Source organism: Nannospalax galili, unplaced genomic scaffold (assembly GCF_000622305.1).
Source record: "Nannospalax galili isolate Female #2095 unplaced genomic scaffold, S.galili_v1.0 scaffold32, whole genome shotgun sequence".
Lineage (NCBI taxonomy): Eukaryota > Metazoa > Chordata > Mammalia > Rodentia > Spalacidae > Nannospalax > Nannospalax galili.
In genome coordinates this window covers 7,165,141-7,179,678 of record NW_008335297.1, presented here as the reverse complement: position 1 = coordinate 7,179,678, position 14,538 = coordinate 7,165,141, and the positions used below count along the sequence as shown (strand labels likewise).

Sequence of the window (14,538 nt, the reverse complement as noted above, 5' to 3'; positions counted from 1 at the left end):
TAAATAAATAAATAAATAAATAAATAAATAAATAAAAATAAATAAATAAACTTTTAAAAAATTTTTCAGAAAGAGAGAAAGGTTTGTTTTGGCTTATAGTTTAAAGGAATACAGTCCATTGTAGTGGGAAGTAATGGTGGCAGGAGGGAGAGGTGGCTGGTCACCATGCATCTATAGTCAGGAAGCAGAGCATGGATAGGAAGTGGGGTCAGGCTATAAAACCTCAAACCCAGGCCCCAGTGACTTACTTCCTCCATCAAGGCTACATCTTCTAAAGGTTCTACAACCTTCCCAAACAGTGCTACCAGCTGAGGACCAAGTATTCAAACACATGAGCCTATGGGGAATATTTCACATTCAAACCACATTCTACAAGGTCACTCAGCCTGTTAGTGACAGAGCCAGAATTCACACCCAGAGCCCATGGTCTTAACCACTATATATATACACTATATAGATTTTCACATGTGTATATACACATATACATATAGTCATCAAGGGTCTGGAATCCTTCTTTCCTCCATCATTCCCAGATATATAGTTTTTATCCTCAAGGCTGCATCATGGTCCAGAATGGCCTCTGGAATCCCAGCTATCATACCTCAGTTCTACGCAATGGTAGAAAAAAGGGGGGAAAAGATGGCCTCTTCTCTTTAACAGCCTTCCTCCAAATCCCACAAAGTTCTTTTATTTCTGACACTTGCCTAAGATCTGGTCACATGGCCAGTCTTCTACAAGAGCATTGACAACATTGCCACCTTGAATAATTCATGGATGTGAGAGGAGGATGACCTCTGAAGGTCAGCATACCAACAGGCCTGTTCCAGTTCCACCACCAATGAGCCGTATTTGCCATGAGCAAAATCCTTTAACCTTTCCAAACCTCACCTTCCTGTTTTATAAAATGAAAATTGCAGGACAGTTGTGGACCATATAGCAAGGTTTCAGTCAACAATGGGCCATGTGTGTCACAGTGGCCCCACAAAATCATATTGTCTAGTGACACTGTAGTGCCATCTTAATCTGTGCACATACACCACAGAGTTCCCACAATGACAAAATCACCTAACACTGCATCTCTCAGAACACATTCTAATATTTCCATTGTCAAGTGACACACAATGTTAGTTAAGGAACAACCGTTTTGATTTTTCTGGGCCTGAGGGACTTCCTGGGGTATGTGACAAGCAGGTATCTCTGCATAGTAGCAGCTGTAGGGTTGTCATTAGACGACTTCAACAAGAATATCAGTGCTTTCCTTCTGGCCCTTGGGAGATGTTACTGGTTTCTCTCCTTTCTCACCTTTCCAAGAGAGTAAAGGGTGCTGGGGAGGTGGCTCAGCCACTAAAGTGCTTGCCATTCAAGCATTAAAACCTGAGATTGAGCCCCAACACCTATGTAAAAAGCCAGGTGTGGTAGTACATGCTTATAATCCCAGCACTGGGGAGGTGAAGATAGGCGGATCCCTGGGGCTCACTGGCCAACCAGCCTAGCCAAATCTGTTTTAGTAAGAGACCCTGACTCAACATGCAAGGTGGACGGCTTCTGAGAAAACACCTGAGGTTGATTTCTGGCCTACACACACACACACACAAGTGCACTGTGAACCCACATGGACACACATACCTATACATGCACATATATATACATAAAAAGAGAGGAAGAAGGTGTGCCTATGAGCAAGAGGATCCCGTTGGAGTGTTCTAATGTGTGAACCCTTCTGACACCCTACCTCATTCCAGCCTTACCGAATCTTCAACACCTGGCTAGGGGACCCAGCCAAGAACTTGCTGCTAGCTGAGGTCATCAACGTCATCAAGCGGGAGGACCTGCTCAACAATGTGGCTCATGCTGGGAAGACCTTGCTCACAGGGCTACTGGACCTCCAGGTACCCACTTCAGCCCTGGCACTATACTTGCTGCCCAGCAATTCTCAGCCAGCCCCACAGCTTCCAGATTCCCAGGCCTTGGCACAAGCAAAGAATGGGGAGCCCTAGTCTTCCGTTGAAACCCCATTTCTAATTCCTCATTCATTATCTTTCTTAATATTTTATTTTTTTATTTTATGTGTATGTATATATTGCCTACATGTAGGTAAGTGCATCTGTGTCATGCAATGCCCATGGAGGACAGAAGAAGCTGTCGGGTCCCCTGGAACTGGAGTTTCAGACAGTTGTTAGTTGCCATGTGGGTGCTGGGATTCGAACCCGGGTCTTCTGCAAGAAGACCAATTTAACCCATCAGCCATCTCTTCAGCCCCCTCATTCATTATCTTTTAACATCAAATTCAAACATCCCTCCTTTGAGAAGACTTCCCTTGTGACAAGCGCCCTTCTAAACATTATTATTCCCTCTAATGTATTGCCCAGTGGGGTCTGTTGCAAGCCACATCTGTAACTTTATTCTTTATTATTTTGAGACAAGGTCTCAAGTAGCCCAGGCTGGCCTTGAACTCACTACATAGCTAAAGATGACCTTGAATTCCTGATCTTCCTGCCTCCATCTCCCGGGTGCTAGGATTTCAGGTGTGTGGCACCATGACTGGCTCACAAGTGTAATTTTAAACATCCTAGTGGCCAGATGAAAGTAAATATGAATAGTTAAAATTAACTTTAATAATATGTTATACTTAACCCATTATGTCCAAAATACTATCATTCCAATAAGTCATTAATAGAGAAAATAAGGATCATGTCAGGCATGGTAGTACACTCCTATAATCCCAGTATTTAAGAGGCACAGACAGGAAGATCACTGCAAGTTGGAGATCCAGTCTGGCCCACATAGCAAGTAGTACCAGGCCAGCAAGGGTCATGCTAAGATTCTATCTCACAAACAAAAGGGTTGGGGGTCAGGGTTGGAGAGACGGTTCAGTGGTTAAGAGCACTGGCTGCTCTTGCATAGGACCCAGGTTTGATTCCCAGCACACACATGGCAGCTAGGAACTGTTCATAACTCCAGAGGATCCAATGCCCTTTTCTGACCTCCTCGGGCACTGCACAACATGGGTGTACTTACATACATGCAGGCAATACACTCACACATATAAAATAAAAATAAAATATTTTTAAAAAACAAGAGGGTCGAGGGGATGGCCCCATAGGTAAAACGTTTGTCACAAAAGGGTGAGAACTGGCGTTCAGATCCCCAGCAACCATGTAAAACACCTGTAACCCCAGCACCAGCTGATACCCAGGTAACAAGCTTTGACACCAGGCTGTCTTCCTATTGCAGGCCCGGTATCCCCAGTTCATCAGCAGAGTGAGAGGTCGAGGCACCTTTTGCTCCTTCGACACTCCAGATGAATCCATACGGAATAAACTCATCTTAATTGCCAGAAACAAAGGTAAGAGGGCCAGGAATGGACACTGACCTTCATCAGTTTCATCAACATCTAACTCTACCTGGCATGGGTGCAAAGTATCACTAGATACAGGGGTAAGGAAAACAGGAGGTACACAGGTTAAACAAAGAAGAAATGTTCTTTCTCTAAAGAAGAAACATTACTACTGGGATTCTTTCTCTTTCTTCATTTCTTTTTTCTGTCATTTTGAGGCAGGGTCTCATGCACCCAAACCTCGCCTTGAACTTGCCATGTAACTCATTGAACTTCTGATCCTGCTGCCCCTACTTCCTGAGTGTTGGGATTACAGACATACACACTACACCTAGTTTATGTGGTGCTGAGGCTCAAACCCAGGGCTTCTGCATGCTAGGAAAGCACTCTATCAACTGAGCCATATCCCCAGCCCACGATGAGATTTCTTTCTCAATCATGCCTTGCAGCAGGCATCCACTGAGAAGCTGAGCTATACTAATGGTGAAGACGGGCACAGTGAAGGCCTTCAGAGTCCTTCCTTTAGAGAGCCACGGTGTGCCAGGAAAGGGGACGACAAACTATCGCTGCCTCAGTTCTGGGAACAAGGAAAATGTACAGAGTGGCTAGCTGGGGAAAGGGTAGAGGTCCCGAGTGTCAGAGGCTTCCTTGAGGAAGTGGCTTTGTACCTGAAAGCTTAAAGGATGAGCAGGAACTGGAGAGGTGGGCAAGGTGGGGAAGAGCTGCTGGGCAGGGGGAAGGGCATAAGCAATTACTTAAGGCACAATGGCACTAGAAGTAAAGAACTGAAAATAAGACTGAGATGAAGACTGACAGACAGACAGAAGCAGTGATGCTAGGGAGTGGATGCCAGGCCACCTCACATTGGCCCATGCCTGTGCAAAGCTCTAGACTTTATCTAAAGAGCTATGGGAGGACATTGAAGCAAGATCAGAGTACCTACTCTCAAAAACACGGTCAGACTGTTCTCTCACACCTTCTTTTATTTCTGTTTGTTTTTTCTGCTTTAGGACTGGGGACTGAACCCAGAGCCTTGTGCATACCATGCAGGTCCTCAACCACTGGGCCTTGCCCCCAGCCCTTGCTTGTGCCTTCTTATAGAGTCCCCACAGCAGCCCCAGATGACAGAGACAATTAGCCCTCTTTGTTTTTGTTTTTTAATATTTATTTATTGGGGGTGAAAGAGATGTCTCAGCAGTTAAGAGCACTTGAGGTTCTTGCAGAGGACCCAGGATTGGTTCCCAGAACCCACATGACAGCCCATAACCACCTGTAACTCCAGTCTTCTGCCTCCTTGGGCAACATACATACATCCACTCACATACACATAAAATAAAAATAAGGGACTGGCTGGGCGGGATGGCACACGCCTTTGATCACATACACATAAAATAAAAATAAGGGACTGGCTGGGCGGGGTGGCACATGCCTTTGATCCCAGAACTGGGGAGGCAGAGACAGATGGATCTCCGTGAGTTTGAAGCCAGCCTGGGCTACATAGTGAGTACATAGCGAGTTCCAGGACAGCTGGAGCTACAGGGAGACCCTGTCTCAAAAAGAACAAAAATAATTTTAAAAAAATAAATAAGGGACTGGAAAGATGGCTCAGCTCTTAAGAGCACTGACTGTTCTTACAGAGGACCCAGGTTCAATTCCCAGCACCCACATGGTGGCTAACAACAGTCCGTAACTCCAGTTCCAGAGGATCTGACACCTTCTGACCTCCACGGACATTGCACAACCCAGGTGCACTTATACACACGCAGGCAAAACACTCATACATATGAAATAAAAGCAATAAAATATTTTTTGGGCCGGGCATGTTGGCACATGCCTTTAATCCCAGCATTCAGGAGGCAGAGGCAGGCGGATCTCTGTGAGTTCAAGGCCAGCCTGGTCTACGTAGTGAGTTCCAGGACAGCTGGGGCTACAGGGAGACCCTGTCTCAAAAAGACCAAAATAATAGTAATAATAATAATAATAATAATAATAATATTTTTTAAATTAAAATTAAATTTTAACCTGGGCATGGTGGCACATGCCTTTAATCCCAGCACTTGGGAGGCAGAGGCAGGCAGATCTTTGTGAGTTCAAGGCCAGCCTGGTCTACATAGTGAGTTCCAGGACAGCTGGGGCTACAAGGATACCCTGTCTCAAAAAGACAAAAATAAATAAATAAATTTTAAAAATACTTATTTATTGCTTTGAGGATCCAACGTAGAGCCTCACACATGCTAGACTAGGCAGGCATTCTACCACTGAGCTAGCCGCAACCTCAGCCTGCCTACCACCCCATTTTTTACTTTTTTAAAAAATTTGTTATTGTGTGTGATACGTGTACCTGTGAGTGTGCATGGTGCATGTTGGCAGTCAGAGGCCAACTTCATCGAGTCGTTTCTCTCCTACCTTTACATGAGTTCTGGGAACTGAGCTCAGGTCTTTAATTTGCACAAGTGCTTTACCTGTTGAGCCAACACACACACACACACACACACACACACACACACACACACACTTTATATTTTATGTATTGCCTGCATGTGTGTAAGTGCACCTGTGTCATGAAGTGCCCCCAGAGATCAGAAGAAGGCATAAGATCCTCTGGAACTGGAGTTACAGCTGGTTGTTAGCCTCCATATGGGTGCTAGGACTCAAACCCAGGTCCTCTCTGTAAGAGCAGTCAGTGCTCTTAACCACTGAGCCATCTCTCCAGCCCCACCCCTTTTATTTTTAAATTTGGAGATAAGAATCTCACTAAGTTGCCCATATTGGCCTTGAACTCACTCTGTAACTCTGACTAGCCTTGGATTTGTGATCCTCTTGCCCAAGCCTCCTGTGCCACTAGGCCTGGCTTGTTTTTTTAAAGATAGGGTCTCATGGAGCTGGAGAAATGGCTCAGCAGTTAAGAGCTCTGGTTGCTCTTACAGAAGACCCAGGTTTGATTCCCAGCATCCACATGGCAGCTAACAACTGTCCATAACTCCAGTTCCAAGGGAACTTGGCACTCTCTTCTGACCTCTGCAGGCATTGCATGACACAGGTGCACTTACATACATGCAGACAACACACTCATTCACATAAAAATAAAAATAATAAATAAGTAGGGCCCACTCCTCCTTGGTGATAGCTCAGCCCCTTCTGCATGCACTTTTATAATTTATTTGTTTGCATAATTTTTTACCACAGTACACCATGAGTTTCCAGCAGACAAAGACTTTATCTCAAAACTAACATCCAACCTACCAGGACGAGGAGAACAGTTAGAAGGGAAAGTATGAAGAGAAGAATGGATGAGCAAAAAGAAGAAGGAAGGAGGGATGAGGAGTGGGGGAAGGTCAGATGGGGGGGCCCGGTGGAGAGAGGGATGGAGGGTGAACGGCAGCCACATCCTCTCCAGCTCTCCTGCATGTGGCCTTAGGAGCACACACTCCTAACCCACCTCCTGCCTCCTCTTCCAGGTGTGGTGTTGGGGGGCTGTGGAGACAAATCCATCCGTTTCCGTCCCACACTGGTCTTCAGGGATCACCATGCTCACCTGTTCCTCAACATTTTCAGTGACATCCTAGCCAACTTCAAGTAAAGAAGCCATTTCCACGACACTCAGAGAAAGCCCTGGTCTCAACAGTTGTCAAATTGATTAGTTTGCCTAATTCATATTTTCACTTAAAAGTTTATCAGAGGCGGATGCATAAACTTAAGGGTCATTTGTGGGGAGGGGACATTTTTCAGTGGTTGGCAAGGAGGGGACAGGGAGGAGCTGGGTTTTGTTGTCTTCCCTGCAGAGCTAATGGTGCCCATTTGTTGAAGCCCACAAGTTCTATGTGAGCCTTAGACGCTGTCCTAGGAAAGGCCATGGAGCTACATTTCTGTCCCCCACTCCCCCCTTGACTAACCACAACAATTTCTTTAGAAACCACTCAAGGGAGTTACACCTACTCTGAGACAGGTGGAAAGAGCCCTTGAGTCCCAGTTCATCTCTAGTACCCGGTCCTGGGGTCAGAGGTGCTGGCTTCCCCTCGCCCTATACAAGCAAACTTTCTCCCCACTTCCTACCAAGTCCTGAGCTCTATACACCACACACATGACTCAGCAAGGGCCTAGAGGGCTCTTGGGAAGGGATAGAAGGACTGAATTTGGAATGGGGGAGGAGCTTCTGGTGTCCTAAAGACTGGGATCCACTAAGCCCTATGCCTGGGGTGATGTCCCTAACCTGTGAAGTCTGTCCTTGAATTGCCTCTCACCTTGGAGGATCTCTGGGTGATATCAGCAATGGTTCTTAGTCAACATGCTCCACTCCCCTAAACTCTTTCCTCCCAGTTTAGCGCTAACCTAGACCCATGAGGAGGAAACTGCAGGATGAGCACCCAAGGGACGGACGCATACTCATGTTGCCTAAGTCGAGGGGCTGGGCAGCAGAGCCCCTTCATCCTGTGTCCTGGGGCCTCTAACTTGTGACTCTTGTCTTGGGAAGCTTTTCCAGTCTTTCTCTCATCCACTTTCCTTGTTCCATCCCAGAGGACCACTGCTGGGCTAGACTTCTTAAGGGCCATGCTGTTCATTAAAGGTATCAGAGCACCAAATGTGAAAAAGCATCTTACTGGTTCAAGGTGGTGCCCTTAAACTTGGCACCAGAGCCCAAGCTTTTCCTGAGTGTGGGGTTTACCGGGCAGCCAATGCTTACACAGGCTCAAGCATCTCGGCTGGAGGAGAGACACTCTTGGAACTGACTTGGCCTCGGATGTTCCTGACAAGACCCCTTGATTGTCCTACAGAGTGCTTATCGGTTACATGCACATGAGGTTGGCTTATATTCTCCTGCCAGAAGCTGCTTTGCCTCCTGGTGCCAGGGTTTCTGATTCAGTACTTTGCTCTCTTAATAATGAATCATCCAAAGATCTAGCTTCCACACTTCCTCAGACATGGTCATCCACCTATTTGTATTGAGCAGTGAAAGGCGCTGACATGCTTAATGGAAATGGCCAGATCACGGATCTGGGTTCACCTGGTGTCTCTGCAGTCTGAGGTTCAGCCGCTGCTTTTCACAGCCATGTTTAAGGTCATTCACGCTGCCATCTACGTGAGGGGGTCTGCCTCCCTCCCTGCAAGATTTCACTCAGAAATATGTTTATTTCCACATCAACCATTTATTCCCTCATCAAACTTTCATGAAATACCCATGCTGTCCTGGGCCTGTGCTAAACAGCAGGAATACAAACCTGAAATGAGATATACAGTGTCTGCTCCCAAGGGACTCCCATCTTCTTGGGAACGACACACTTGTAAACCTATGAGGGAACCAGAGTGGCAAGTGCACGGTAGCAGAGGTGTAGGAACGTCAGTAAGTCTGAAGAGTGTTCGAGGCCAAAGAGATGTGTGAGCAGAGTCCTGAAAGAACAGAACCTTGCCATGCAGACAAGGCAAGGAACAGTGTCGCAGGAGGTGAACAGCATGTGTACAGGCACAGTGGCTTGTGCTCTCAAACTTTCCCTGAGGACCAAGACTCCACACAGAATATCCCACAGTTCAAAGTCTTATTTGACAAGCAAGGAAAGTGCAGACCAAACCATAATCATCTATTGACTTAAGCATGTTTCCTCCTGGGAACCTTAGTGTTACATACAGATATCCAAAAAGGTCCCAGGAGTCCAGAGTTTGAAGTCTGGGCACAAGCAGAAACTTGGCTTTCTTCAGAGGAGGGAGTGGTTCTGGTATTTTGTTTTCTCCCCATAGGGCACAGACAGGAAAAAAAAAAATCAGTGTGTTTGGAAAGTCATTTCCAGATGTGTTATTCATTCCTTACTGGAGAAATTTCTTCTCATTTGAAAATCAAAACTTTAAGCCATTTACCAACAAGTTCTTGATTCAGGGCACAGTGTGTTCCTGAGACATTCTGTCTTTGGGTGTGGGAGTTAGTTGGAGAAAGATTTTCCACAGAACTCAAGATTGTAGAAACTTGGAAGAGGTTGGTGAAAACCTGGGGAGCCCATGAAAAGGCTGCTGCCTAGGGCAGGGCTCACAAACCCTCTGTGGCCAAAGGTCTGGCCATGCACCCATCACGCATTAGTGTAATAGTTTAGTGAAGTCTCCAGAAAACTTCATCAGTTCTACAGGAAATAAGGCCCAGTACTAGCAAGTCTTAGCGCATCCTCCCTTTATTATAAATGGATGGTTTTTTATAATTTTTATGGATGCTCAGTAATCATGCAAAATTGTGCACATTAATGTACCTATAGATCTAGAACTATCTATCTACCATTTATCTATATCATCAGCTCAGAGTAGAAAACACAGCTAGGGAGCATTGCAGACTCACACATACAAAGTGATCTTGTTTACAGTAATCTGTCGACAGTGCCCATAAGTGACAAGGAAACTAACACACGTCACGATGTAACTGGTGACCATGTACACAACTCCATGAATTAAATGTTTCCTGTGTTAATCAGTATTCTTAAATTAAAAGACAATGTTTATAATAGAAACATCAGAGTGCATGTGGGCTTTTTCGGGGGTTCTATTTTCCTGGGGGATGCACAGAAACACCTGTTCACCCTGATGGGACAATAACAGACTGAAGAAACTATTCTGTCCAACTCTGGCTTAGTGAAACAGTGCATTTACTGGGGTTACTCAGAGCAGCATGGTTAACTCAAGACAGCTTTGCTATACAAAAGCCCACCCCAGGGTGGATGACAGCTAAGGAAAGGGGCATTGCTGAGTCCCTGTGCAACTTGTAGGCAGCTCCACTGAGTTCTCTCCTCCACCATCAGTTGCTCATAGAACCCCAGTCAGGCCCCATGGGTCTTGTCATTTTCTGTATTCATTACTTTTCTCCTTGCTGTGACTCAGTATCTGACAAGAAGCAACTTAAGGGAGAAAGGGTTTACCTCAGCTTGCAGTTTTAGAAAGCATACAGTCTGTCATCGTGAAGTCATAGTGGCGGGAGCATCAGACAGCTCATCGCATTGCTTCTGCAGTCAGGAGCAGAGAACAGACAAGGCCAAGCTGGAAATCCTCAAGGCCTGCCCCTAATGACCCTGTAAAAAACATCTTCATGAAGCCAGGCATGGTGGTGCACGCCTGTAGTCCCAGCACTTGGGAGGCAGAGGCAGATGGATCTCTGTGAGTTCAAGGCCAGCCTGGTCTACACAGTGAGTTCCAGGACGGCAGGGGCTACAGGGAGACCCTGTCTCAAAAAGACAAAAAAAAAAAAATCCATTAGCTAGGAATCAAACACATGAGCCTATGGGGGACATTTCACATTCAAACACAACAGTTTCATAAGCTTCTGACACCTGTAAGTTTTGTGTGAGTTCTGTGAGTCTCTGAACCTCCCTTCCATCCACAAGAACTGCTTCAAGAGAAAAACAGTTATGTGACACCTGGGATCAGGCAGATGGGAAGTCAAGCCTCTGAAGTTCACCTTCAAGGCTTTGCAGGGACTGAGCACAGGATGGAGGAGCATACTTAGAGGAAGGTAGGTGGGGACTGATGCCTCTGAGGTTAGTACTGCTAGATCACAAAGCGATGGAGATGAGAGGATACCAGAGCAGTTAAAGAGGCATACTGGCTTGCCTCACTGATGACCTTCTGCACCATTCCAAAGAGCACAGGCTTTCCATACTGGTGACAGAGCTGCTAAGAGTTTGGAGCATTATCCAAGACACATTAGAAACTCCTGAATTGGGGCTGGAGAAATGGCTCAGCAGACAAGAGTGTTTGCTGCTCTTGCAGAAGACCCAAGTTCAGTTCCCAGAACCTATGTCAGGTGACTCACAATTGCCTGTAACTCCAGCTCCTGGAGATCTGATGCCCTCTTCTGGTCTCCATAGGTACCTGCACTCATATGCACATACCCACACATAAATGCACACTTGTACATACAATTAAAACTAAAATCCTTATTTTCTTATTTTATGTGTATGAGTGTATTGCCTGCATGTAAGTGCACTCATGTTGTGCAGTGCCCATGCAAATCAGAAGAGGGCATTGGATCGCTTGGAACTGGGGTTAAGTCAGTTGTCAGCTGCCATGTGGGTGCTGGGAATTGAACCCAGGTCCTCTGCAAGAGCAGCCAGTGCTCTTAACCTCTGAGCCATCTCTCCAGCCCCTTTCTGGTTTTTTGAGATGAGGTCTCCCTGTAGCTCCAGCTAGCCTGGAACTCTCTATGTAGACCAGGCTGGCCTCAGTCTCATAGAGATTCACCTGTCTCTCTGCCAAGTACTGGGATTAAAGGTGTGGGTCACCACATGGCTAAAATAAATCTTTTTACAAATTTTTCTTTATTATTTTTATGTGTATGAGTGTATTGCCTACATGTAGGTAAGTGCACCTGTGTCATGCAATGCCCACAGAGGTCAGAAGAGGCTGTTGGATCCCCTGGGACTGGAGTTACGGACAGTAGTTAGCTGCCATGTGGGTGCTGGGATTTGAACTCGGGTCTTCTGCAAGAACAATCAGTGTTCTTAACCACTGAGCCATCTCTCCAGCCCTTAAAATAAATCTTTAAAAAAAGAAAAACTCTGAGTGCACAAAGAATAGAGAGGCTGGAAAGTCATTAGGGACCTATGGTGTCCTGGTGGCCTATGGCCTGGACAAGGACATCAATAATGGGGCCAGAGAGGGAAAGAAAAGTGCAGAATTGCAAACACAGGGCAGATTTTCAGTGCTGAGTACACTTAGTAATCACTCTAAAAGCCTTACAAAAATTATTCCAGATTCTCTATATTGCCAGTGGAAGTGGCAAGTTGATGACTGAGTGAAATAATCTGGAAGACAGAAGCAATACAGAGGCACAAAACACTCACTAGGCACCTGTGGAAATCGGCCAGCTCCCTTGGTCTTTCTGGCATCCTAAGCTGGAACTGTCTCACTTCTCAAATGACCCAGGAGTTCTCTTGGTCCTTTTTTTTTTTTCCCACCTTGAAAATATGCAGTTCATAAGCTGGACATGGTGGTGCATGCCTTTAATCTCAGAGGCAGAGGCAGGCAGATCTCTGTGTTCAAAGCCAAAGCCAGCCTGGTCTACATAGTGAGTTCCAGGACAGCTGAGGCTACAGGGAGACCCTGTCTCAAAAAGACTGAAAAAAACAAACAAAAGAAGTTCAAGGGGTTGGAGAGATGGCTCAGAGGTTAACAGCACTGTTCTTACAGAGGATCTGGGTTTGATTCCCAGCACCCACATGGCAGCTAACAACCATTCATAACTCCAGTTCCAGGGGAATATAACACCTTCTTCTGACATCTGTGGGCCTTGCATGACATACCTTCAGATAATATACTTGTACATATAAAATAAAAATAATAAATTTGAAAAAGGAAAATAAGCAGTTCAAGGGGCCAGCAAGATGGCTTAGTGGGTAAAGGTGCTTGTGCAAGCCTGATGACCCCAGTTCAATCCCCAGAAAACACATAAAGGTGAAAGTAGAGAGCTGACTCCACAAAGTTGTCCTCTAACATCCACATGTTCTCTGTGGCATGCACACACACGTACTCACACATCATGTACACAATAATAATAAAATTTAAAAAATTATATTTAATCTATGCAATTCAGACAACACATTTTCCTGTGACATCCAGTGCATCAGTGAAACAATTGACTCAGATGGCAATACATTACCTTAAAATCAAATGTACCTTTTGAAATGTTCACATGTAGACAGTGATATTATAATGATCATTTTTTAATTTTTTTGGGGGGGATGGTCTTTGAGACAGGGTCTCCCTGTAGCCCCAGCTGTCCTGGAATTCACTATGTAGACCAGGCTAGTCTTGAACTCACAGAGATCTGCCTGCCTCTGCCTCCTGAGTGCTGGGATTAAAGGTGTGTGCCACCACACCTGGCTCCATTTTTTAATATTTATATATCACGCATACTCTGTTGGAGCCTTGAAATTTTCACAACAGATCTATGAAATGTATTTTCTGGGTGCCTATATTTTGAAGCGAGAGATAAGACACGGTCTATATCTTATCCATGTAGCCCAGGCTGACCTCAGCCTATCAATGTAGCCCAGGCTTCTCTTGGTGATGGCCCTGCCTCTCCACCTCTCAAACACTGAGATTATAGATGTGCATTACCACACCCAGCATCATGCATCTTGGAATTCAGGATTTGATATGTTCTGTATATGAAAAAATACATTAGTGTGTGAACAAACACATCTGGTTGAACACATCCATGCAGTCAACTCTGGATTGGTCAAGGTAGATTGTCTGGTAATCAACCTTGGAAAGTCAATGTGAACTAGTCACCATCAGCATAAGCTCCAAAGGGCACAGCCTAAGACAGGTGGGTTTAAGATTCTACAACTTCAAGGTCAGATACTATTTTATCTTTGTTCTTATTTCTATTCATCCTTTTTTCTTTTTTGAGAAGAGTTTTGCGAATGCTAAGCTGGTCTTGAACTTGCTATATATAGCTAAAGATGATGTTGAACTTCTGATCCACCTGCCTCTACCTCTCATGTGCAGGGACTGCAGGTGTGCACCACCATGCTTGTTTTTATGCAATGCTGGAGATGGAACCTAGGACTTCATGAATGCTAGGCAAGCATTCTACCAACTGAGCTACATTCCCAACCTTCAGACACTCTAAAAAGTCACTACTCTTTGCCGGGTGTGGTGGTGCATGCCTTTAATCCCAGCACTCAGGAGGCGGAGGCAGGTGGATCTCTGTGAGTTCAAGGCCAGCCTGGTCTACATAGTGAGTTCCAGGCCAGCTACTGTCTCTCAAAAACACCAAAAAAAAAAAAAGCACTGAAATTTTAAAAATAATAAAGTTATATAGTAATTGCCTGGCACATGGTATTTGCTATATGCTCATTTCTTTCAACACACCTTTTTACTGGGCCTGGTGGTGCAGCTCTTGGGAGACAGAGACAGAAAGATCACCTCAAGTTTGAGGCCAGCTTTGTCTACTTAGCAGCTTTCCAGGCCAGCCATGGCTGTGTACAGAGACCAAAACAACAGCAACAAAAATAAGCAACAAAACACTGTTTCTCCATGACTGGCCAAATGTCTCATAGAATTCTAACACCACCTCTGTATTCCACAATAGCTACATTCTTACTCATAAATGTGTTTCCTAATGCAGGGACAGGCCTAGGGTGATGCTGGAATGTTTCAACCATTCATCAGTAAACCAAATATTTTGTCCCTGGTGTGGGTTCAAACATGGCCAGATGGTATTGGCACTG

At 45.3% G+C, this 14,538-nt stretch overlaps 1 protein-coding gene across 1 annotated transcript in view; it reads left to right on the top strand.

Annotated features, from left to right (window-relative positions):
- The window catches only part of Abat (4-aminobutyrate aminotransferase), a 129,867-nt gene extending 120,046 nt beyond the window's left edge, over positions 1-9,821 (top strand). The window contains exons 14-16 of the mRNA XM_008829951.2: positions 1,743-1,889; positions 3,235-3,346; positions 6,796-9,821. Coding sequence (XP_008828173.1) covers positions 1,743-1,889; positions 3,235-3,346; positions 6,796-6,917 — 381 coding nt within the window. The 3' untranslated portion in view covers positions 6,918-9,821. The remainder of the gene's footprint in view (positions 1-1,742; positions 1,890-3,234; positions 3,347-6,795) is intronic.
- Positions 9,822-14,538: the final 4,717 nt, after the last annotated feature.